Source organism: Mizuhopecten yessoensis, unplaced genomic scaffold, assembly GCF_002113885.1.
Source record: "Mizuhopecten yessoensis strain PY_sf001 unplaced genomic scaffold, ASM211388v2 scaffold4999.3, whole genome shotgun sequence".
NCBI classification, from domain to species: Eukaryota; Metazoa; Mollusca; class Bivalvia; order Pectinida; family Pectinidae; genus Mizuhopecten; species Mizuhopecten yessoensis.
The window spans coordinates 1,076,487-1,099,589 of record NW_018405829.1 but is presented as its reverse complement, the minus strand read 5'-3'; the positions used below and the strand labels follow the sequence as shown (position 1 = coordinate 1,099,589).

The 23,103-nt window shown below is 35.9% G+C and overlaps 1 protein-coding gene across 1 annotated transcript in view; it reads left to right on the top strand.

Annotated features, from left to right (window-relative positions):
• Positions 1–23,103, top strand: part of LOC110450138 (CD82 antigen-like) — a 43,831-nt gene that overhangs the window by 16,622 nt on the left and 4,106 nt on the right. The window contains exons 2-7 of the mRNA XM_021497421.1: positions 6,080–6,167; positions 13,498–13,710; positions 13,923–13,997; positions 18,631–18,720; positions 20,027–20,107; positions 20,644–20,778. Of these exons, the coding sequence (XP_021353096.1) occupies positions 6,102–6,167; positions 13,498–13,710; positions 13,923–13,997; positions 18,631–18,720; positions 20,027–20,107; positions 20,644–20,778 (660 nt within the window). The 5' untranslated portion in view covers positions 6,080–6,101. The remainder of the gene's footprint in view (positions 1–6,079; positions 6,168–13,497; positions 13,711–13,922; positions 13,998–18,630; positions 18,721–20,026; positions 20,108–20,643; positions 20,779–23,103) is intronic.

Genomic DNA, 23,103 nt, shown 5'->3' with positions numbered 1-23,103 from the left:
AGTCCTGGTACATATCGAGATTAATTGGTACACATGGACCGTCTGTCCTGGTACAATCGAGAACATTGACCTTAATTAGTGCGGGTCAACCTTATTGGTACACATTTACTTTTTTTGTTTACATTCACCTTAAACAGACACACATTGGCCATTACCTGTATACATTGACTTTTACTAGTACACATGGTGTATCATTGAACACATTCGCTTTTACCTTTACTTGTTATACATTGACCTTCACCGGGACAAATTGACTTTACTGGAACACATTGGCCTTTACTGGTACTCATTGACCTTTACTGTTACTCATTTGCCTTTACTGGAACAAAATTACTTTTACTGGTACTCATTGGCCTTTACTGGTACTCATTTGCCTTTACTAGAATACATTGGCCCGTACTGGTACTCATTGGCCTTTACTGGTACTCATTGGCCTTTACTGGAACACATAAGCATTTACTGGAACACATAAGCATTTACTGGAACACATTGGCCTCTACTGGTACTCATTTTCCTTTACCATAACACATTGGCCTCTACTGGTACTCATTGACCTTAATTGACAATCATTGGCCTTTACTGGTACTCATTGGTATTTACTGGTACACATTGGCCTTTACTGGTACTCATTAGCCTTAACTGGAACACGTTGGCCTTTACTTGAACTTATTGGTCTTTACTGTTACTCATTGGCCTTTACTAGAACACATTGGCCTTTACAGGAACTCATTTGTCTTTACTGATACTCATTGGCATTGATTGGAACACATTGGCCTTTACTGGAACACATTGGCCTTTACTGGTACTCATTGGACTTTACTGGTACTCATTGGACTTTACTGGAACAAAAGACGTTCGTTTATCACTTCAAAGTAAAAGATCTATATAATGTCACTCGTTAATATAGCCATGTCCTTCCCATATATAATAGAGAGACAAACAGAGGAAGATAGAGACAAGGGCAGGTTGACAGTTAGTGAAAGAGACCGACAGAAAACACAGACAGACCTTTCGATCGATCACTGATTGCACTTTTAACTTTGATACTGGACCTACAAGAATCATACACAAACGACTAAATAACTGTTACCGGTATTCGTAGTTTCTACAGTATAACAAAAATCTAGACGATAAAGAAATTTAATTTGATCTCATTTCATTGGGGAAAACAAATAATGTTATTTAATGCTATATTATATCATCCAAAACATTCTGTCGTCAAGACATCTCTGACCTGACCTAACTTTATGTTCCCTAACTTTGGCGACAGTCATTTGATGAATAGTGCTAACTGTGTAGTCAGTATTCTTTCCTCCTCCAACACTTAAACTAAACATAGCTTTGTGCGTAGTCTCAGCCGATGGGGATAATTAGAGTTGTCATCAACAATACATATACAACTTATCTTGACAACATGATACAGCTGCCGACTTATGTAGTTTCCGGCACAATGCCAGAAATGTGGCACTAATGTATAGCTTTATATCAAAACGCTAACCTCACATGGCCTACCGGAAATTCACTTCACCTACCAGGTCCAAAGTTCTAGGGTAACCCCATCTACCGGGTACCAACCACCTTGTACATGTACAAGTAACCCCTCCTACCAGTCACCAACCACCTTGTACATGTACAAGTAACCCCTCCTACCGGTCACCAGCAATCTTGTACATTAACAAGTAACCCGATCTACCGGTTACCAACCACATTGTACATGTACAAGTAACCCCACCTCCCGGTCACAGCCAACATTTACATGTACAAGTAACCCCACCTCCCGGTCATAGCCAACATTTACATGTACAAGTAACCCCTCTTACCGGTCACCAGCCAACATTTACATGTACAAGTAACCCCACCTACCGGTCACCAGCAACCTTGTACATTTACAAGTAACCCGATCTACCGGTTACCAACCACATTGTACATGTACAAGTAACCCCTCCTACCGGTCACCAGCAATCTTGTACATTAACAAGTAACCCCACCTACCGGTCACCAGCCAACATTTACATGTACAATAACGCCACCTACCGGTCACAGCCAACATTTACATGTACAAGTAACCCCACCTACCGGTCACCAGCTAACATTTACATGTACAAGTAACCCCACCTACCGGTCACCAGCCAACATTTACATGTACAAGTAACCCCACCTACCGGTAACAGCCAACATTTACATGTACAAGTAACCCCTCCTACCGGTCACCAGCCAACATTTACATGTACAAGTAACCCCACCTACCGGTAACAGCCAACGTTTACATGTACAAGTAACCCCTCCTACCGGTCACCAGCAACCTTGTACATTTACAAGTAACCCGATCTACCGGTTACCAGCCACATTGTACATGTACAAGTAACCCCACCTACCGCGGCCACCAGTCAACACCGTCATGTACCAGTAACTCCACCTACCGGGTTCTAAAATTTGAGTAGTAGACTATAATCCAGTTAATATAACAACCGCTTGAGTTACCCAAAACTGTCAGTATCAACAGGTGGCGCTAACGAGTACGATATCAACACCACTGCTAATACAACCCCTCATTTTCCTATATTACATGAAGTGCCTCCTCGATATAATATAGCTACCAAATGGGCCTACAGCATGGTCATAAAGTGCCTCCCTTGTATAACATAGTTATGTCCTTTCATCTTACTTGAAATATTGTGTATTGTTATACACGGTAAACCCTCATTATACTGCTACCATTATATGGTTTAACAATATGTCGGGGCGACGTAAAATGAATAGTGTGCCACATGGGGATAAATATTGAAAGACCACAATTTGAGTAAAGGGATTTTGATTTAATATGGCATACCTGGGCCAATGGAATTCCACGTGCTATACATGAAGGATGTGTCCCTCCGGGTACAATGTAAAGGAAGATCGGAGCACAAAGTGGGAAATGGGACTAACCGATGTATAAGTAAACCTGATGATTGTTATCTTTTCTCTTCGTAATTTGTTTCTTTTCTGTGTACCTGCAATTTATTTCACATGTCAATAGATGCTCTGTCAGTGTCTGGGAAGTGTAGTGTGATTTTATTCTTCTATAGTACATACATAGCTTTTAATTAGCTACAAGTGACGATGATATTTAGCTCATATTAAGGTCAAACTAGGTCATGACTTTCTTATAGAGGAATTTCCCATTCGTTCCACTATATGATACGATGGCCAGGTTCGAATTGTTGTAACTTTGTTAACGAAGTTTTGATAATTCCAATGTTCTGATCATGTTCAGAGAAAGTCACAACGTTCAAATCTACTACTTTCAATTGACTTTCGTTTCTTCAAATCATATTTTCTAAATAGATACGAATTTTCATCCGATCGATGCGAGTTCATTATGTCAATTTTCAAATTTTAAGATAAATACGGGACACTGATTTTATGCCCCCTCCATTTTATTGGGATAAAATTTGACACATATTAGATATCCGTCCCGTTGCGAGTCATAGTAGTACAGATACGAAAATACCCCGGATTAGTTCGTGTTCTAGGTCCAAAGGTCAACACCAAGGTCACTGTTGCTATTTAATGGTCAATCATACTAGGAACAAGGTGGCATTCATGTCTTACAAACATTCCTAGTTCTAACAAGGTCTATTTTTAAACATATACGTTTGAGCGCAACTGAGTTGCATACTATCATCAATGTGGGTGTGTGTGGGTGTGTTTTAAAATGCATTTCAATTTATATATTTACTTCAAAACAACGATGACAAATTGTTATCCAAGCATCAATGTTTGCAGTGGCTATCTATAGTGGCATGAAGTAACCATTGAGATTAGGGAACGTTACTCAAATAACATGGACTTATTCATATATCATTTCACGATTTGTCGACATAATGCCATAATTACGACGACTCGTTTTTAAATTAACAACAAAATTTCGAGAAAAAATGTTTCATCTTGTCGGCATTACACATTTTATTAGCTCACCTGCCCGAAGGGCAAGTGAGCTTATGTCATGGTGCGGCGTCCTTCGTCCGTCCGTCGTCCGTCCTCGTCCGTCAACTTTTCCTTTAAACAACCTCTTCTGAAGAACGGACTGGCCTAGAGTCATGATATTTTACTGAAAGCTTTGTTGGTAGAAGCCCGACAAAATTTGAGAACGAAAATGACCTTGATCTTCTTTCAAGGTCACAGGGGTCAAATATGTCAAAAACTTCAAACGACTTCTTCTGAAGAACTAAAAGGTTTAGAATCTTCATATTTGGCTGATGGATTTCTGGGATGGAGCCCAACAAAGTTTGAAAATGAAAATGACCTTGACCTACTTTCAAGGTCACGGGAGTCAAATGTGTCAAACACTTTAAACGACTTCTTCTGAAGAACTAAAAGGTATAGAATCTTTATATTTGGCTGGTGGCTTCCTGGGATAGAGCCCAACAAAGTTTGAAAATGAAAATTAGTTTGACCTACTTTCAAGGTCACAGGAGTCAAATATGTCAAATGCTTCAAACGACTTCTTCTGAAGAACTGAAAGATAGAGTATCTTTATATTTGGCTGGTGGCTTCCTGAGATAGAGCCCGACAAAGTTTGAAAACGAAAATGACCTTGACCTACTCTCAAGGTCACAGGAGACAGATATGTATAATGATTAAAACGACTTCTTCTGAAGAGTTGAAAATTATAAAACCTAAATATTTGGCTTGTAGCTTTCTGGGAAAGAGCCCAAAAATGTTTGAGAATGAAAATGACCTTGACCTACTTTTAAGGTCACATGAGGCAGATATATCAAACACTTAAAATGGCTTTTTCTGAAGAACTGGAAGGTATAGAACCTTAATATTTGGCTGGTTATTTCCTGGGAATGAACCCAACAAAGTTTGCGAATGAAAATGTCCTTGACCTACTTTTAAGGTCACATGAGGCAGATATGTCTAACGCTTAGAACAACTTCTTCTGAAGAACTAGAAGGTATAGAACCTTAATATTTGGCTGGTTATTTCCTGGGAAAGAGCCAAACAAAGGGTGAGAATGAAAATGACCTTGACTTACTTTCAAGGTCACAGCGTTCAAATATGTCAAACTACTTCTGAAGAATTAAAATTCATAAAATTATATTATTTGGCTGGTGACTTCCTGGGATAGAGCTCACCAAAGTTTGCGAATGAAAATTACCTCAACCTACTTTAAAGGTCACAAGGGTCTACAACGTTTTAAAGGATTTGTTCTCAAGAACTAAAAGGAATGGATTCATAAGATTTGGCTGGTAGCATTTTGGAATAGAGCTAACCAATTTGAGAAGGAAAATGACATTGACCTACTTACAAGGTCGCAGGGTAAAATACGTCAAGCAACTTCTGAAGAAGAATCAAAAAGCATAGAATCTTATAATAATAATTTGCTTGTAGTTTCAACAGATGGAGCCAACAATGTTTGCGAGGGAAACATTTTTAGTGCAATATAATATTTAATGAGAATATTTTGCTATGACTGCTTTAATATTCAGGTGAGCGATACAGGCCCTCTTGTGCCTCTTGTTTAAGATATTTTACCAATTTCTGAACTGGTGGCATCGCCATGGAAACGTCTTTAAAACACAGTTGTCTGGCAGCAAACGTCAATTGGAAACCAGTCGGGAATTAGTAATAATTTTAATTTGACGTCACTCCGTGATTGGTACTTGATCACTTTAACAGTATGAGGAAAGACTCGAGCAGTTTCCAAATGAGAAATGAGCACGTGTAATAGTTCTGTAGTTCTATAACAATCGTGATTCCTGCCTGTTGGGTTCGTCTGTACAACGGTATTAATACATTGCATATTAAAAATCTTATTTACAAGACGACATCACATTTAACACTGACATTATGTTCAGAGAATACAAAATTCGTGTATCTGTTTATGCAAGAGTGTAGGAAATGTACACGTGCGTGTGTGCGGGCGCGTGTGTATGGTATACGTATTGTACGGTAATGTCTCAAGGGTTTCGCCACTGGCATCGTCATAATACTCCAGACCCAACTACATCTTTCCGAAATGTGTTGAACAGTCTTATTGTCTCCGATATCATATCACGCCATGGTTATCAGAAATGTCTTCCTGTTTCAGCATTGTATGACAACATTCCACGATGGCAGAAGGAATGTGCGCCACGTGTTCCAGATATCTCCTGATAGCATTCAACTTCTTATTCTGGGTAAGTATACTATACATGTGCCTTGTTAGCTTAGGTTCTTTATCTGAAGATGACTTTTTATTTCCACGTAAGAATTGCTATCAATAAAAAGCATGCCATTGTCTTTCCGATACTTTGATTGGTTTAAGCAGGGTTTTTTCCAAATGTTCGGTTGCATCGCATTTGCTTGTATAATTTCAATTATTTTTCGGAACTTTGAGTACAGTTGTTCTGACACGGATGATTGTAAAACTTTGTATAAAGTTCATTTACGTTTGTTTGAAGATCTCTTTATACATTTGTTTGTAGGTTTGTTTATAGACCTCTATACTCATTTGTTAGTACGCGTTTGTTTATAGATCTCTATACTCATTTGTTTGTACGGGTTTGTTTATTTACGTTTGTTTATAGATCTCTATACTCATTTGTTTGTACACGTTTGTTTATAGATCTATATACTCATTTGTTTGTACGGGTCTGTTTATAGATCTATATACTCATTTTTTTGTACGGGTCTGTTTATAGATCTATATTCTCATTTGTTTGTACGCGTTTGTTTATAGATCTCTTTACTCATTTGTTTGTACGGGTTTGTTTATTCACGTTTGTTTATAGATCTTTATTCTCATTTTTTTATTCCCGTTTGTTTATAGATCTCTATACTCATTTGTTTGTACACGTTTGTTTATAGATCTATATACTCATTTGTTTATTTACGTTTGTTTATAGATCTCTATACTCATTTGTTTATTCACGTTTGTTTACAGATCTCTATACTCATTCGTTTATTCACGTTTGTTTCTAGATCTATATACTCATTTGTTTATTCACGTTTGTTTATATATCTCTATACTCATTCGTTTATTCACGTTTGTTTCTAGATCTATATACTCATTTGTTTATTCACGTTTGTTTATATATCTCTATACTCATTCGTTTATTCACGTTTGTTTCTAGATCTATATACTCATTTGTTTATTCACGTTTGTTTATTAGATCTATATACTCATTTGTTTGTACGCGTTTGTTTATTCACGTTTGTTTATAGATCTCTGTACTCATCTGTTTGTAGATCTCTATACTCATTTGTTTGTACGCGTTTGTTGATAGATCTTTATACTCATTTGTTTGTACGGGTCTGTTTATAGGTCTATATACTCATTTGTTTGTACGGGTCTGTTTATAGGTCTATATACTCATTTGTTTGTACGGGTCTGTTTATAGATCTATATACTCATTTGTTTGTACGCGTTTGTTTATTCACGTATGTTTATTAGATCTCTATACTCATTTAATTATTCACGTTTGTTTATTAATCTCTATACTCATTTGTTAGTACGCGTTTGTTTATCAGAACTTTGTATAAGTATGTTTGCATATGTTATTCACGTTTGTTTATAGATCTTTATACTCATTTGTTTGTATGGGTTTGTTTATTCACGTTTGTTTATAGATCTATATACTCATTTGTTAATTCACGTTTGTTTATAGATCTCTATACTCATCTGTTTGTAGATCTCTATACTCATTTGTTTGTACGCGTTTGTTTATTCACGTTTGTTTAGAGATCTCTATACTCATCTGTTTGTAGATCTCTATACTCATTTGTTTGTACGCGTTTGTGTATTCACGTATGTTTATTAGATCTCTATACTCATTTGTTTATTCACGTTTGTTTATAGATCTCTTTACTCATTCGTTTATTCACGTTTGTTTATAGATCTATATACTCATTTGTTTGTACGGGTCTGTTTATAGATCTTTATACTCATTTGTTTATTCACGATTGTTTATAGATCTATATACTCATTTGTTTGTACGGGTCTGTTTATAGGTCTATATACTCATTTGTTTGTACGGGTCTGTTTATAGGTCTATATACTCATTTGTTTGTACGGGTCTGTTTATAGATCTATATACTCATTTTTTTGTACGGGTCTGTTTATAGATCTATATTCTCATTTGTTTGTACGCGTTTGTTTATAGATCTCTATACTCATTTGTTTATTCACGTTTGTTTACAGATCTCTATACTCATTCGTTTATTCACGTTTGTTTCTAGATCTATATACTCATTTGTTTATTCACGTTTGTTTATTAGATCTATATACTCATTTGTTTGTACGCGTTTGTTTATAGATCTTTATACTCAATTGTTTGTACGGGTCTGTTTATAGATCTTTATACTCATTTGTTTATTCACGATTGTTTATAGATCTATATACTCATTTGTTTGTACGCGTTTGTTTATAGATCTCTATACTCATTTGTTTGTACGCGTTTGTTTATTCACGTATGTTTATTAGATCTCTATACTCATTTAATTATTCACGTTTGTTTATAGATCTTTATACTCATTTGTTTGTATGCGTTTGTTTATTCACGTTTGTTTATAGATCTTTATACTCATTTGTTTATTCACGTTTGTTTATAGTTCTCTATACTCATTTGTTTATTCACGTTTGTTTATAGAGTATGCGTTTGTTTATTCACGTTTGTTTATAGATCTTTATTCTCATTTTTTTATTCCCGTTTGTTTATAGATCTCTATACTCATTTGTTTATTCCCGTTTGTTTATAGATCTATATACTCATTTGTCTATTCACGTTTGTTTATAGATCTCTATACTCATTTGTTTATTCTCGTTTGTTTATAGATCTATATACTCATTTGTTTCTTCACGTTTGTTTATAGATCTCTATACTCATTTGTTTGTACGCGTTTGTTTATTCACGTATGTTTATTAGATCTCTATACTCATTTGTTTATTCACGTTTGTTTATAGATCTATATACTCATTTGTTTCTTCACGTTTGTTTATAGATCTCTATACTCATTTGTTTGTACGCGTTTGTGTATTCACATATGTTTATTAGATCTCTATACTCATTTAATTATTCACGTTTGTTTATAGACCTTTATACTCATTTGTTTGTATGCGTTTGTTTATTCACGTTTCTTTATAGATCTTTATACTCATTTGTTTATTCACGTTTGTTTATTAAATTCTATACTCAATTGTTAGTACGCGTTTGTTTATTCACTTTTGTTTATAGATCTCTATACACATTTGTTTGTACGCGTTTGTTTATCAGAACTTTGTATAAGTATGTTTGCATATGTTCCTTGTTTATAGAACGTTGCGTACGTTTGTTTGTACACGTTTGTTTATAGAACTTTGTGTACGTTTGTTTGTACACGTTTGTTTATAGAACTTTGTGTACGTTTGTTTGTACACGTTTGTTTATTCACGTATGTTTATTAGATCTCTATACTCATTTAATTATTCACGTTTGTTTATTAATCTCTATACTCATTTGTTAGTACGCGTTTGTTTATCAGAACTTTGTATACGTATGTTTGCATATGTTCTTTGTTTATAAAACTTTGGGTACGTTTGTTTGTACACGTTTGTTTATAGAACTTTGTGTACGTTTGTTTGTACACGTTTGTTTATTCACGTATGTTTAGTAGATCTCTATACTCATTTGTTTATTCACGTTTGTTTATTAAAAACTATACTCAATTGTTAGTACGCGTTTGTTTATTCACTTTTGTTTATAGATCTCTATACACATTTGTTTGTACGCGTTTGTTTATCAGAACTTTGTATACGTATGTTTGCATATGTTCTTTGTTTATAAAACTTTGTGTACGTTTGTTTGTACACGTTTGTTTATTCACGTATGTTTAGTAGATCTCTATACTCATTTGTTTATTCACGTTTGTTTATTCACGTATGTTTATTAGATCTCTATACTCATTTCTTTATTCACGTTTGTTTATAGATCTCTATACTCATCTGTTTGTAGATCTCTATACTCATTTGTTTGTACGCGTTTGTGTATTCACATATGTTTATTAGATCTCTATACTCATTTAATTATTCACGTTTGTTTATTAATCTCTATACTCATTTGTTAGAACGCGTTTGTTTATCAGAACTTTGTATAAGTATGTTTGCATATGTTCCTTGTTTATAGAACGTTGCTTACGTTTGTTTGTACACGTTTGTTTATAGAACTTTGTGTACGTTTGTTTGTACACGTTTGTTTATAGAACTTTGTGTACGTTTGTTTGTACACGTTTGTTTATAGAACTTTGTGTACGTTTGTTTGTACACGTTTGTTTATAGAACTTTGTGTACGTTTGTTTGTACACGTTTGTTTATTCACGTATGTTTATTAGATCTCTATACTCATTTGTTTATTCACGTTTGTTTATTAAATTCTATACTCAATTGTTAGTACGCGTTTGTTTATTCACTTTGTGTATTCACGTATGTTTATTAGATCTCTATACTCATTTCTTTATTCACGTTTGTTTATAGATCTCTATACTCATCTGTTTGTAGATCTCTATACTCATTTGTTTGTACGCGTTTGTGTATTCACATATGTTTATTAGATCTCTATACTCATTTAATTATTCACGTTTGTTTATAGATCTTTATACTCATTTGTTTGTATGCGTTTGTTTATTCACGTTTCTTTATAGATCTTTATACTCATTTGTTTATTCACGTTTGTTTATTCACGTATGTTTATTAGATCTCTATACTCATTTAATTATTCACGTTTGTTTATTAATCTCTATACTCATTTGTTAGAACGCGTTTGTTTATCAGAACTTTGTATAAGTATGTTTGCATATGTTATTCACGTTTGTTTATAGATCTTTATACTCATTTGTTTATTCACGTTTGTTTATAGTTCTCTATACTCATTTGTTTATTCACGTTTGTTTATAGTTCTCTATACTCATTTGTTTATTCACGTTTGTTTATTCACGTATGTTTATTAGATCTCTATACTCATTTGTTTATTCACGTTTGTTTATTAAAATCTATACTCAATTGTTAGTACGCGTTTGTTTATTCACTTTTGTTTATAGATCTCTATACACATTTGTTTGTACGCGTTTGTTTATCAGAACTTTGTATACGTATGTTTGCATATGTTCTTTGTTTATAAAACTTTGTGTACGTTTGTTTGTACACGTTTGTTTATAGAACTTTGTGTACGTTTGTTTGTACACGGTTGTTTATAGAACTTTGTGTACGTTTTTTGTACTCGTATGTTTATAGAACTTTGTGTACGTTTGTTTGGGCATGTTTGTTTATAGAACTTTGTAGCGTTTTTTGTACGCGTTTGTTAAATATAATTTCATATACCTTTGTTTGGTTGCGTTTGTTCATATAATTTCATATACCTTTGTTTGGAGATTTTGTTGAAGTACTTGGTATAAAGTTTACATGAGTTTCCATTTCATATGAGATTTATGAAACGAGTCTTAGAATTTTTCAATAAATTAAGTGAGCTGCTGGCGAGCTAAAATGGAAAATTTGTGACGAGTTAAATATAAGAAAAAATGAAATTATATTTAACACGTTTGATTATCGAACTTTGAATATGTTTGTTTGGGAGCGTTTGTTTACATGTATTCTTTTTTTATTGTACGTGTTTATTTAATACAGTTTTTATATATCTTTGCCTAGTTACGTTTATTTATATACTTTCATATACGTTTGTTTTATTGTTGAATATTTTCAGTTTATATAACTATGTTTGAAAACGTTTGCTACGTTTGCTAATATTTATGTGTATATATATATGTATACGTTTAATCATTATGGTCTTTTCGTGTATACAATTGTTTGTTTGTTTGTTTGTTTACACACATCGTTTGTTTCAAATAGTTGTTTACATATATGATAATTTGTATTTGTATAGCAAGTATCAGGGAACGTTTTGATTGAACTGGGTAAACGTTCGTTTGTTTTCATTTGTTTTACAGGTACAGTATCAGGAAGCGCGTTACTAATACTTAAAATAAGGATTATGTATGTAGTTGACTGTTTTTGGTTTACAAGGCACGTTGTTGGGGCTGGGTATATGGGTGTATACATTTGTTTGTACATGTGTGAAGACACGTTGTTAGGGCTGGGTATATTGGTGTATACATTTGTTTGTGCATGTGTGAAGGCACGTTGTTAGGGCTAGGTATATGGGTGTATACATTTGTTTGTACATGTGTGAAGGCACGTTGTTAGGGCTGGGTATATTGGTGTATACATTTGTTTGTACATGTGTGAAGACACGTTGTTCGGGCTAGGTATATGGGTGTATACATTTGTTTGTACATGTGTGAAGACACGTTGTTGGGGCTGGGGATATGGGTGTATATATTTGTTTGTACATGTGTGAAGACACGTTGTTGGGGCAGGGTATATGGGGGTATACATTTGTTTGTACATGTGTGAAGACACGTTGTTGGGGCAGGGTATATGGGTGTATACATTTGTTTGTACATGTGTGAAGACACGTTGTTGGGGCTGGGGATATGGGTGTATATATTTGTTTGTACATGTGTGAAGGCACGTTGTTAGGGCTAGGTATATGGGTGTATATATTTGTTTGTACATGTGTGAAGACACGTTGTTAGGGCTGTTTATATTGGTGTATACATTTGTTTGTGCATGTGTGAAGGCACGTTGTTAGGGCTAGGTATATGGGTGTATATATTTGTTTGTACATGTGTGAAGGCACGTTGTTAGGGCTGGGTATATTGGTGTATACATTTGTTTGTGCATGTGTGAAGGCACGTTGTTGGGGCTGGGTATATGGGTGTATACATTTGTTTGTACATGTGTGAAGACACGTTGTTAGGGCTCGGTATATTGGTGTATACATTTGTTTGTGCATGTGTGAAGGCACGTTGTTAGGGCTAGGTATATGGGTGTATATATTTGTTTGTACATGTGTGAAGGCACGTTGTTGGGGCTGCGTATATGGGTGTATATATTTGTTTGTACATGTGTGAAGGCACGTTGTTAGGGCTGGGTATATGGGTGTATATATCTATTTTTGTTTGATTTACATGTATCAGGAGGCGCGTTGTTATGACTTGGTATATGGGTGTATATATCTATTTTTGTTTGATTTACAGGTATCAGGAGGCGCGTTGTTATGACTGGGTATATGGGTGTATATACCTGTTTTTGTTTGTTTTGCAGGTATCAGGAGACGCGCTGTTATGACTGGGTATATGGGTGTATATATCTATTTTTGTTTGATTTACAGGTATCAGGAGGCGCGTTGTTATGACTTGGTATATGGGTGTATATATCTATTTTTGTTTGATTTACATGTATCAGGAGGCGCGTTGTTATGACTGGGTATATGGGTGTATATATCTATTTTTGTTGGATTTACAGGTATCAGGAGGCGTGTTGTTATGACTTGGTATATGGGTGTATATATCTATTTTTGTTTGACTTACATGTATCAGGAGGCGCGTTGTTATGACTGGGTATATGGGTGTATATATCTATTTTTGTTTGATTTACAGGTATCAGGAGGCGCGTTGTTGGGGCTTGGTATATGGGTGCGGGTGGATAGTCAAGTTGAGGACACAATAAAGCAGTTTGTACACATCAATCTCCCCGTCGACGTCCTTTATGCCGCCGCTTACGTCTTCATCGCCGTCGGTACATTCATTTTCGTCACTGGGTTCTGTGGTTGTTGCGGTGCCATTCGGGAGAGCGCTTGTATGCTAGCGATTGTATGTATACATGATCGTAAATGACATTCAATTTCAACTGTATAATATTTGTGGTTTATTGAAATTCCTGTTCTGCCCTTTGGATTTACTTTAACATGATTACCTATGTATAAGTGATTTACAATTCAAAGTTAATCGTTTATATAATCTACATTTCGGGTATTAGTATTTTCTGTCTTTCCTGAGGTATTTAAATATTGCATCTTTCACAGTACATCGGGTGTCTGACTGTAGTCATTCTTGGAGAATTAACAGCCGGAGTGTATCTAGCCATTGAACGCACGAATGTAAGTAAAAAATACAAGATCAGATTGTTTGAGATTCTTTCACCCTACGGTCAACATTGAACACAGGATAAGCAATTGATTTTACTAAATATGTGCTTCTCACAGATAGGTTTTCCTATAAGCAGGTTACACAGCGCGTCATGAATTGAGGACACCCAACATAAAGTGATATTTTTTTCAATTGATATCCAGTCCTTATACGAGCTTTCCGTTTGAAAATAGACTGAAGGTTTTGGTTGTGAATTGTCAATTATGACGAGTAGGGGATATCTGGTTTATCCAATAATACACAAACAGGAAAGATATCCATAACTTCTATTGACGAAAACTTATTTGTTTGTTTCCGAACAGGATAGAATTGACAGATTATTGACGTTAGTGATGTTCTGTTGTCGCATTTTACGTGGGGTGTTTTTGCTTTCCAGCTGTGACAATGCGTATTTTGTGACTTTTTAACCCGATATCTAAGTTGATTGATTCATTCGGATGTCTTCAGTCCTGGTCCGGTTATTACCGCGCTAGGGAGCTTCAACAGATCTTGAGATGTTTTGTACGTGCCTGTCAGCGGTTACTGTCATATGGGACCCCTTACTCCTCATTTTGTCGTTCTTATGACAGGCTGCATCAGAGTTTGATAGTTTGGGAGTATAACAACGCGTTAGATAGATTTGCAAACGACACAAATAACATCTTCATTAATTTTTGCGTAATAAGAAAGATGCACGATTAGGGCATATCTCGAAGGGCGGGGAGTGCGGGTAGATTTTAAAGACTACTCCTCCAGTATGGGTAAAGAAATTTAAAGCGTATTCGGTATTAAGGATCCTAGCCCTAGTTTCCTCTGAACCTGACACCAGACTTTGACATTTTGATAGTCTATCTGTCAAAATGTCTAAGTCTGGTGTCCGGGCCAAGGGGAACTCGGGCTATAATAATCCTCGGGTAAAGTTGAATTAATGTTTCATGACTGAAGGTAACGACAACCCCCCTGAGGGCAAAGGGGAACTCAAGCAGAGAAGGAGAAAAAAGAACGAAAGACTATATCTTAATTAAAAATGAAAGGATTTAAGACAATTTGGTACAATACATCTCTGTATCAGGGGGATGCCACGCTCTACTAAGGTGTGATTGGATGAGACATTTCAAACTACTATACAGCGGATTTGTATATATAGTTCACAATTTGTCCGCGCATATGGCATATTAAACGTTGCAAAATTGTAAAATCCATTTCTAAATTCAAAATTATAATTTGAATTGAAGATTTTCACATTTGGGTCGTTCAGGATTACAAACTTAAAAATATTTGGATTCATTCAATCTAGAATTACCATTGTTACGGTTGGTAATAGTTGGCTGTTAAATATAACCAGATGAGGTATTCTTTAGTATAGCTCCGTCAGGGCTGCAGAGTTACATTTCTTGTTAGATATTAAGCATCGGATATATGAGCTGATCATGATGGTGTCATACTTTGGAGAATCCCACTTCTGGGTATATTTAGCTTTCTATTCATAAGACTGAACGTATATCATTTAATGTCATATGTCCGACTGCTTGCAGTGACATACTCTGGGGAATTCCTCCTCTGGATTTGTCCTTTTTTTGTTAATAAAACCGACTGCAAATTAAGTCCGAGTGTTGGCGGTGCATTACTCTTGAGTATCCCTCCTCTGGTCATATTTAGCAGACCGGTACCAGCAGCCGAGTTGCTGCAGAACAACTCTCCGGTACCGGAGTACAATGCCTACGTACGTACTTACCATCACAACGGCGCTGACAAGTGTTTCCCATTACGAGGAAATGATTGTCAGTTGGTTTTAACGTAGCAACCGTTCTAATGTCTACAGCTGTTTCCCTATATAATGACAGATTTGTAATTGTAAAGACAATATAGCGCCTGGTTGGTTTTCTCACGTGGTTTCTTCTCTGCTGTAAAAATAATGGTCACACTTCCCCAGCAAGGTATTTTGAAGCTGTCATGCTGCCTGCCTGAAAGCCCTAAACGTAATGTTAATGGTACGCCTGCTGTTATTGCGAGGAAGGTACTATAAACTTAAGATCAACTGTAACTGACGTGCATCTAATCTCTGTAAGACAATGTGCCTGACTTCCACTCAACGAACGGATGTTTATGAAGATACTTGACGAACTAAGAGGAAGTGTATGCCTGACTTAACCTTTTCGTCCTTCATGTGGCTGTATTGTTTCAAAATATTTTTCGTGGTAAAATAATATTCATCGGTTCATATCATTTCGATGGCTAACACGATATGGACTTTTTACTTTCATCAGACACATGCACGCGCAGGTATAATGAGGTGCAGTACGAGATATCTATTAACGTATGTGGGAGTCTTTGTCTCTCAATCTATGGCAAGATACTCGTCATTGACCAATAGAATAAAGACGTGCACGGACCAATACATAAAGTTAACACTACTTGAATTCCGATTCTCATCACCCTTTGCACTAAATAGTGGCCACAATAGGTACGTTGTTCAATCTATGTGATATGATTGCCACAGAGCAGCAGGTCGAAGAACAAGAGCAATCACATCTGTAAGGACCATATAAATAATTCATATTAATAATGGGCTTTCCATAGGTCCACTTATCAACTGATAGTAAGGCAAAAACAAGGAAAGGAAAATCCCACTAAGGATCCCGGTACCATTGCCAAAAAAATGTAACTAAGTATTGGAAACTGTTTTTACCAGCATTATTATAGCTTTGCTTCATCTTAAAACCATTAATTGCGGAACTTTTATAAGAAAAAATAAAGACCAAATGTTTTGAGTGTAAAATAATCAATGGGGCTAGACCGCGATTTGAACGCAGGACTCTAGATTGATATACTATCGCTCTGGCCGATTGAGCTGCCTGGTCAACCGAAGTGTTCTGGCCAACTGTGCATGAGTGATACCCGGAAGCTAAGGGGATATGTTTCTATATATAGGAAAAACCACATTGCAGTGCATCCTCGATACTCCAAGGGTTACGCTCACTTACCCTCTCTGCACCCCTTGAATGTGATATAGCAAAATTGATGGCACAAAGAAAGCTGTTTGATTGGTCTCAGGTAAAAATAACTGACCAAAAGGTAGGTTGATACGTATATACCCGTCCTTTGAAGATTACAAAGGAGAGACACCCGACCTCAAAGCCTGTCAATTGTTTACCGTTACGTAACGCGAGATTACTTTTGATGTTGATCAAAGGATCAAACTAGTCTTCTCGTCTCATCCACAAGGTTCTAGGGGTGCAGAGAGCGGAAGTGAGCGTAACTTCTGGAGTATCGGGTATGATTGCAGTGGAACAGGGATCCTTTCGGAAAACCATAAGAAAAAACCAGGTTGCATTTCCTCAATAAAATAGAGACAGCAGGACGGTTTGGTGTCCGACACGGTGAACGTTGGAAAACTCCCGTTGTTCACTCATGTATTGCTCACTCAGTTTCCGATTGTCAAACTAGGAATAACACATTTTACGTAGTTGATGCTGTTTATAAAGTTCTTTGGATAATGATTTTTGTGAATATCATGGCAGTATTACAACGTTGGGGATTTTCCAAGAATACATTTGGACTGAATACACAGCCTTGCTTATCAACGAGTTGCCACATTTCAGCATTATAACATATGTTAAAGTATGATGTGGTATTAATGTTTGTTACACAGGGTATTCAATTCCGTCTTTGCGTATTGCAGAGTTATCTCCTCTTGGGAGCAGGGATTGATTGTTACGTCATTTTTTTGTGAGAGTAAAGTCATCAATTTTTGAGAAAACGCCGTAATTTTCTCACACAAACCAATGCCGTAACAATCAATACCTGCTCCCAAGAGAAGATAACTCTGCAATACGCAAAGACGGAATAAGAATATCAGCTACAAACATCTGATTTCAATAGAACGTGCATCTCGAGTTCATTGTTCTGTCTGTTACTCAAACGGTTTGTCTATACAGACACCATGCTATCTCTAATCGCTTCACTGTAGACCCTTGAATGGCTAATTAAAATAACTTGTTTTACAATGCGAACCTTTGTTTTACACCGGAGTTTCCGACTCAGACATATAATAACATGAACACACACATTAACACTGAGCCTCAAACTACTGCTTGAACAGAAACATAACGATGAAATGTGTCTGATACAACCCGAGCGTATTCCGACATCATGTCTCTACTGCTGTGTTCAACATGATATCGGATTAGACATGTTTTACTGAGTATGCTACACCATCACTAACAGTGTATTTAAAATTTATTCTTCAACGTGTTTGTGACGTAATCACAAAGAAAAAAGTTGCGAAACGCGCTTGCTGTCGTAGTTGTAGTTAAATATTATTGTCACAGTCAGTTATTCAATGTAGGAATAACAAATAAACCAATTTTCAGACCTAGAAAATCTTTATTTTTACCACCGAAAATTATTTTTCATTCTTTAAAAAGAATCCTATGAAATGGTAACGTTTAACCTTAAATTACACCTACGTTAAGTCCGCCAATGGTTTGTTGGGTATGTACCTAGTCAAATATGGTACTTGAACTAATAGACATTTTTATTATTACAATAATGGAATGTACATGTATATAATAAATTATATATATATATATATTTATCTTTTAGCTTGAACAGATGTTTAATGAAAATTTATCGAGTCAAGTTCAAAACTACACTGATCCCGGCAACTCTACGATGGACTTCTTACAGATCCAGGTATAGATGTACATCACAACAAATAACATCACCACACAATTACAGCAATAGAATCGTACGATTGTATGTCAATAACAAGCAATGTTTCTACAATAAAATCGTACGTCTCTATGTCAATAACAAGCAATGTTTCTACAATTAAATCGTACGTCTCTCTGTCAATAACAAGCAATGTTTCTACAATAAAATCGTACGTCTCTATGTCAATAACAAGCAATGTTTCCACAATAAAATCGTACGTCTCTCTGTCAATAACAAGCAATGTTTCGACAATTCAATCGTAAGTCTCTCTGTCAATAACAAGCAATGTTTCTACAAAAAAATCGTACGTCTTTATGTCAATAACAAGCAATGTTTCCACAATTCAATCGTAAGTCTCTCTGTCAATAACAAGCAATGTTTCTACAAAAAAATCGTACGTCTCTTTGTCAATAACAAGCAATGTTTCCACAATTCAATCGTAAGTCTCTATGTCAATAACAAGCAATGTTTCCACAACTCAATCGTACATCTATATGTCAATAACAAGCAATGTTTCTACAACAAAATTGTACGTCTCTCTGTCAATAACAAGCAATGTTTCTTCAATAAAATCGTACGTCTCTCTGTCAATAACAGCAATGTTTCTACAATTCAATCGGACATCTCTATGTCAATAACAAGCAATGTTTCCACAGTTCAATCGTAAGTATCTCTGTCAATAACAAGCAATGTTTCTACAAAAAAATCGGACGTCTCTATGTCAATAACAAGCAATGTTTCCACAACTCAATCGTACATCTCTATGTCAATAACAAGCAATGTTTCTTCAAAAAAATCGTACGTCTCTCTGTCAATAACAAGTAATGTTTCTACAATTCAATCGGACATCTCTATGTCAATAACAAGCAATGTTTCTACAACAAAATTGTACGTCTCTATGTCAATAACAAGCAATGTTTCTTCAATAAAATCGTACGTCTCTCTGTCAATAACAAGCAATGTTTCTTCAATAAAATCGTACGTCTCTCTGTCAATAACAAGCAATGTTTCCACAATAAAATCGTACGTCTCTCTGTCAAATAACCAGCAATGTTTCTACAACAAAATTGTACGTCTCTCTGTCAATAACAAGCAATATTTCTTCAATAAAATCGTACGTCTCTATGTCAATAACAAGCGATGTTTCCACAATAAAATCGTACGTCTCTCTGTCAATAACAAGCAATGTTTCCACAAATGCGAGTTACTTCCAATGTTCATGACAATGAGTGTGTTTATAACAAAATCTTACACGATTCAATATGTTTGTCTCAATTTTTTGTAGTTCGATTGCTGCGGGTCCTACAACTATTCCGAGTTTAATTCCAGCGTCTATGCACAAAATCTTCCCGAACAAAGTAGAAAGGTAAGGGTGGGAATCTGCTTTTATAGTATCTAGACATTTAAAATTTAATTCAACAATGTCGGTCACTGTGATCATACAAACCACGTCTTGATTGTCACAGAGAAAATATGGCTAAGAGCAGTAAGCCCGGGTCTACGAAATCAACATCCTCGGAATCCCAGAGGTTATGCTGACTTACAATCTCAGCACCCTTTGAATATGTCAAACGAAATTAAAGGCTCTGTTGAGCGACCTTGCGGATGTTGACTAATTTGATCCTTTGATATATATATAAAGAATTGCGCGACAGCATAACGGTTAAATCTAACAACAATCTCATTTGAAATCTTCAAAGAACAGATATGAGTCTAGCGATTGGTCATATTTTTTGTATTACTAAAACCAATCAAATAGTTTACCTCGTGCCTTCGATTTTATCATGACATATCCAGGGGTGGAGAGAACGTAAGTGAACATAACCCCTGTGATTTCGAGAATGCAAATCAATGAACCATGCACTCGGTAAGTAACGATTTTGCTTTTTGTTTTGTTCACAGGAATGGTTTGTGCCCGACAGCTGTTGTGTGGCAGTAAAGGTACACAACGCTAAAATATCCGACAACGACAAACGAACATGTCAGAAAGAGGCTAAGACGATGATGTCATCAAATACAAAACAGCTTAGGACAGCGGTAATTATTTCACTACGTAATAGTCGGATAGGAACAATGAACCAGAACAAAACATCAAAACATACATTTGTACAAAAAAATCTGAAGGTCGTTGGCAGGCCATGTGCAGGTGACCTTTTGATTAACTCATTTAATCTTGAAAGAGAAATTGACATTTTGGTTTGTCATATGGTTTTCAATTGTAGAATTGTATAGACTGAACACGCACGTATTTATAGGATGAACTCGTACACGCAATCGGCGCGATATCCGAAAGGTGCAGATTACAGATCAGAACCAGAACCACTTTGTCATAAACAGTGTTTGTTATTGACAAATATATTGTGTTCATTTCTGAAAAAATACTGTATGAGAACAATCATAAACTGGTATTCTAACATTTAATGAAGCTTTCCCAAGTCTCCTACGTCAGGTTTCAGAACTTGTCAAATGTCGCACGTGTGATTTATAAAAATTGAATGTGAAATTCAACTACTCGTTTTTCATAGTAATAAGCGTTAGCTGTGGCCTACTCTTACTCACTGACAGTATGTGACAGAATGATATATGGTCAAATAAAGGTTCTAGGTAACCATGTAGCCGAGTCTTGTTAATCAAGCGAACACTAATCCAGTTGTATCACTGTCTAAACAAAGTTTCCATGAACAGGCTGGCTTTTTATGCATAACATTGCTCGGTTAATGTAACTTAACTTCTTCTCACCTAATTGCACCATCATTTTGCACTCCAAATTATATACTGAAGAATGAAGTGCTGCACTCCAATTCAATCCAGAAATGCACATCTCTTACCTTCTCATCCGAGAAACGTCTGTCTTTATACTGTCCCGACTCATGGATGATGCTATGGCTAGATTCGACATCTTATTTAACCCACCACCAGCCATTTGTATGTCATGTAAGACAATTTTTTAATAAAGAGGCTGCATACCGAGATTGCAATATTAAGTTATTATTAGTATTGCCTGATAAATGACTTGAAGTGAAAACGTCTACATCCTGTTCTGAATCAGAGAAAAGGTTCCTTGTCGGAGGTTTCATTTTTACATAGGAACGATTGGTTTGATTAGCAAGAACTCCACTTCTGTTATGAACCCTGGTTCTACTGAACAAAAAATTGCACAAAGATCCTATCGTAAGAAAGTGACTTTTTCAGTTAGTTCAGTAAGCATTGCAAGTTCAAAACCAAATTGGTCATTTATGTTGATTACGAGCACCTTCAGATTCGAAAATGATCCAAGGCCTCTTAAAACGCGGCTGCACATATGGGCATTATCATATCAGAGAGAACTGTATCAATATCATTACATGTCCATTTGGAGGACAGGTGGAAGATGAACTTATCCAAGCTTCCCTCTAAATAAAGTATGTGTATGCAATCCAGATATATGATATCCTTGGTTAAGTTGTCAGACTTTCAACACTGTTATGCAGTTGGACTAAGAAGTGTTTGCAAGAGCCTACCTTTGCTCAAAGGAAACCGCTGCTGTTTTAGAGCTTACGTTGCTTTTCGGAAATCAAATCGTGTCATACGAAACAATATAACACAGCGTCAACAACAAGGGACGAAATATTTTTAAATCAATAAGAATTAGTGATAAATGTCGACTGATGATTGAGAAACATGTAACACAGGATTTTCGAAAGAAGCAGTTTGGTAGGATATGGAAAAGATGTCTGGTTGCCATCATATAATCTAATTTGGAAATAAGTGTGATATGAAGGTTGATATATTGTACTCATTAGCTTTGTTGTGTTGTCATTACCCCATTTCTTGCTATGAAACGTGACATTACATCGATTTGACCTGAATTTTCTTGGTGAAATACAGGTTTTGTTAAAACGTCGGTTTACTCTTAGTTTTTTTCAGAAATGTATAAGGGTCTCTGTGCAGGATATGTATAAGTATCTCAGTGCAGGAAATGTATAAGTGTCTCAGTTCAGGAAATGTATAAGTGTCTCTGTGCAGTTAATGTATAAGTGTCTCAGTACAGGAAATGTATAAGTGTCTCTGTGCAGGAAATGTTTAAGTGTCTCAGTTCAGGAAATGTATAAGTGTCTCTGTGCAGGAAATGTTTAAGTGTCTCAGTTCAGGAAATGTATAAGCGTCTCTGTGCAGGAAATGTATAAGCGTCCCTGTGCAGGAAATGTATAAGTGTCTCAGTGCAGGAAATGTATAAGTGTCTCTGTGCAGGAAATGTTTAAGTGTCTCAGTTCAGGAAATGTATAAGCGTCTCTGTGCAGGAAATGTATAAGTGTCCCTGTGCAGGAAATGTATAAGTGTCTCAGTGCAGGAAATGTATAAGTGTCTCTGTGCAGGAAATGT